The sequence below is a fragment of the Gekko japonicus genome, unplaced genomic scaffold, assembly GCF_001447785.1.
Source record: "Gekko japonicus isolate JY-2015 unplaced genomic scaffold, Gekko_japonicus_V1.1 scaffold870, whole genome shotgun sequence".
Classification (NCBI taxonomy): Eukaryota; Metazoa; Chordata; class Lepidosauria; order Squamata; family Gekkonidae; genus Gekko; species Gekko japonicus.
Window position 1 is genome coordinate 362,666 of NW_015163627.1, and position 1,689 is coordinate 364,354.

General features: G+C 48.7%; 1 protein-coding gene across 1 annotated transcript in view; it reads right to left on the reverse strand.

Moving 5' to 3' along the window:
* Positions 1-215: 215 nt before the first annotated feature.
* Positions 216-1,689, reverse strand: part of LOC107107247 (cytochrome P450 20A1) — a 37,941-nt gene continuing 36,467 nt past the window's right edge. Inside the window, exons 12-13 of the mRNA XM_015407511.1 lie at positions 1,250-1,339; positions 216-873 (exon numbers count right to left, since the gene is read on the reverse strand). Coding sequence (XP_015262997.1) covers positions 723-873; positions 1,250-1,339 — 241 coding nt within the window. The 3' untranslated portion in view covers positions 216-722. The remainder of the gene's footprint in view (positions 874-1,249; positions 1,340-1,689) is intronic.

Consider the following 1,689-nt stretch of genomic DNA (forward strand, 5'->3'; position numbering starts at 1 on the left):
AAGGTTTAGCCGTGCCTAATACTGGCTGGATTAAAGGCCTGATTACGAACACCAAAGGGTAGGTAGAACGTCTCTATTGGTAATTAGATATGAGCTTTAGAAAGCACCTGTTCATCCATAGATTTATCCAGTTTCATTCCACAACCAATAACGTTCACTTTCTCCATCACAGCTGGGCAACAGGACAGAGTAAGAAAGAGGGTAGGGGAGAGCTGCCGGGTTTCACACCTTTATTAATGAAAAATGTGCTTAATACCTCTGCCCTAGCTTGGCAAAAGGACAGTTTGAAACCTTTTATTATTTTTTGTAAGCAAAGTCAGGGCTTAGATTGAAGCCGTAGCTCATTGGGATCTAGCCCTCAAATGCATCCTCCTAGCCAAGCGTCCGCCTGAGCAATTAAAAAGATCCTTCATATAGAAAAAGAGTTCCTTTGTGCATGTGCAGAGTTCTTTTACCACAACGGGCCACTCCCACTTGAGAACAGAGGTAAGGGCTTCCAAATCAGAAGGCATGGGAGTACGGGGCAGAATGGACGGCCTACAGGTTTTTTTAGCCTACCATATTCTATCTTTACCGAGTACATTCACAGTAAAAGATAACCTGCTCTTATTGTCAAAGGAGGAGGGGAAATGGCTGCAGTGGATTCAGAATGACTAAGATGCCAGGAGGCAGGGAGTGGGGCCAGACGGCTCTTCTCGGGAGAACGGGTTTCCCTTTTCGCCTCAGTTTCTCTTGGACACAGTTATCCACGCTTCCTCCTTGGGTGAGGTGACGAGCTCATATTTGATGTCTATAACTTGCCCTTCCACAGGATGCAGGTGCAGTTTCCTGACCACCACACTCAGCAGTACGGTAGCTACCATGTAGGCAAACCTGGGAACCAAAAAAAGCGACAAGGTAAATGTGGGAAGTCTAGTTGTGAAGATCATGTGACCATCAATGATTCGGAGCCTGAGGGAAATCACCATCGATTGAAGGGATTTCTGTCAGCAGAGTGGGGCTTCGAGTCTTCCCTTCCCACCACAGTCCAAAATGGCCCCTGAAATGCTGCTCCTGGGGCCAGGCGGACTGGGGACCCCAGAACCGGGGTGGGGTGGGGGGCTAGAATCTGTGAAAACGATCTCCCTTTCTGTTGAGGGAAATTTTCCTCTGGACAAATTCGAACAACCCGGAGAAGTTCTAACAACATGAGAAACGAGCTCCCCCTCACCGCCCATAACAACGAAGACACATTTTTTGGTTTCCTCACCTCAGCTCGGGGCACTCCTGACTCCCTGAAAAGCCCAAGAGAGAGAGATTTTTCATGGCAGTTTCATCATTGAATCTATCTGGATCAAACCTACAAAAGGGGAGGCGGGAAGAGACGGAAAACAGGGATTAGCGACCTCCTTAAAACCACGTTTACAGAACTGCTGCGGTGGCACGTCAGAAGCTGAGGTGCTCCGTTAATACACGAGATTCTGCCGTGCGCGTGTCTGCATCGGACCCGTGCTGTTTTTCACCCCCCAATCTCGTACCGTTTGGTTACACTGCAGCAGCCTGATTTCTCCGCTCTCCCCTTCTCCTTCCCCGTGAGATGATTCCTCACAATTTTTTTTCTCAGCCCAGCTGGCCTGTGAATGAATGTGTGTGTGCGCCGGAGCCGATGAGTCATTAGAAAGAAGAGAGCTTGTTTCACCAGCAGGTCAG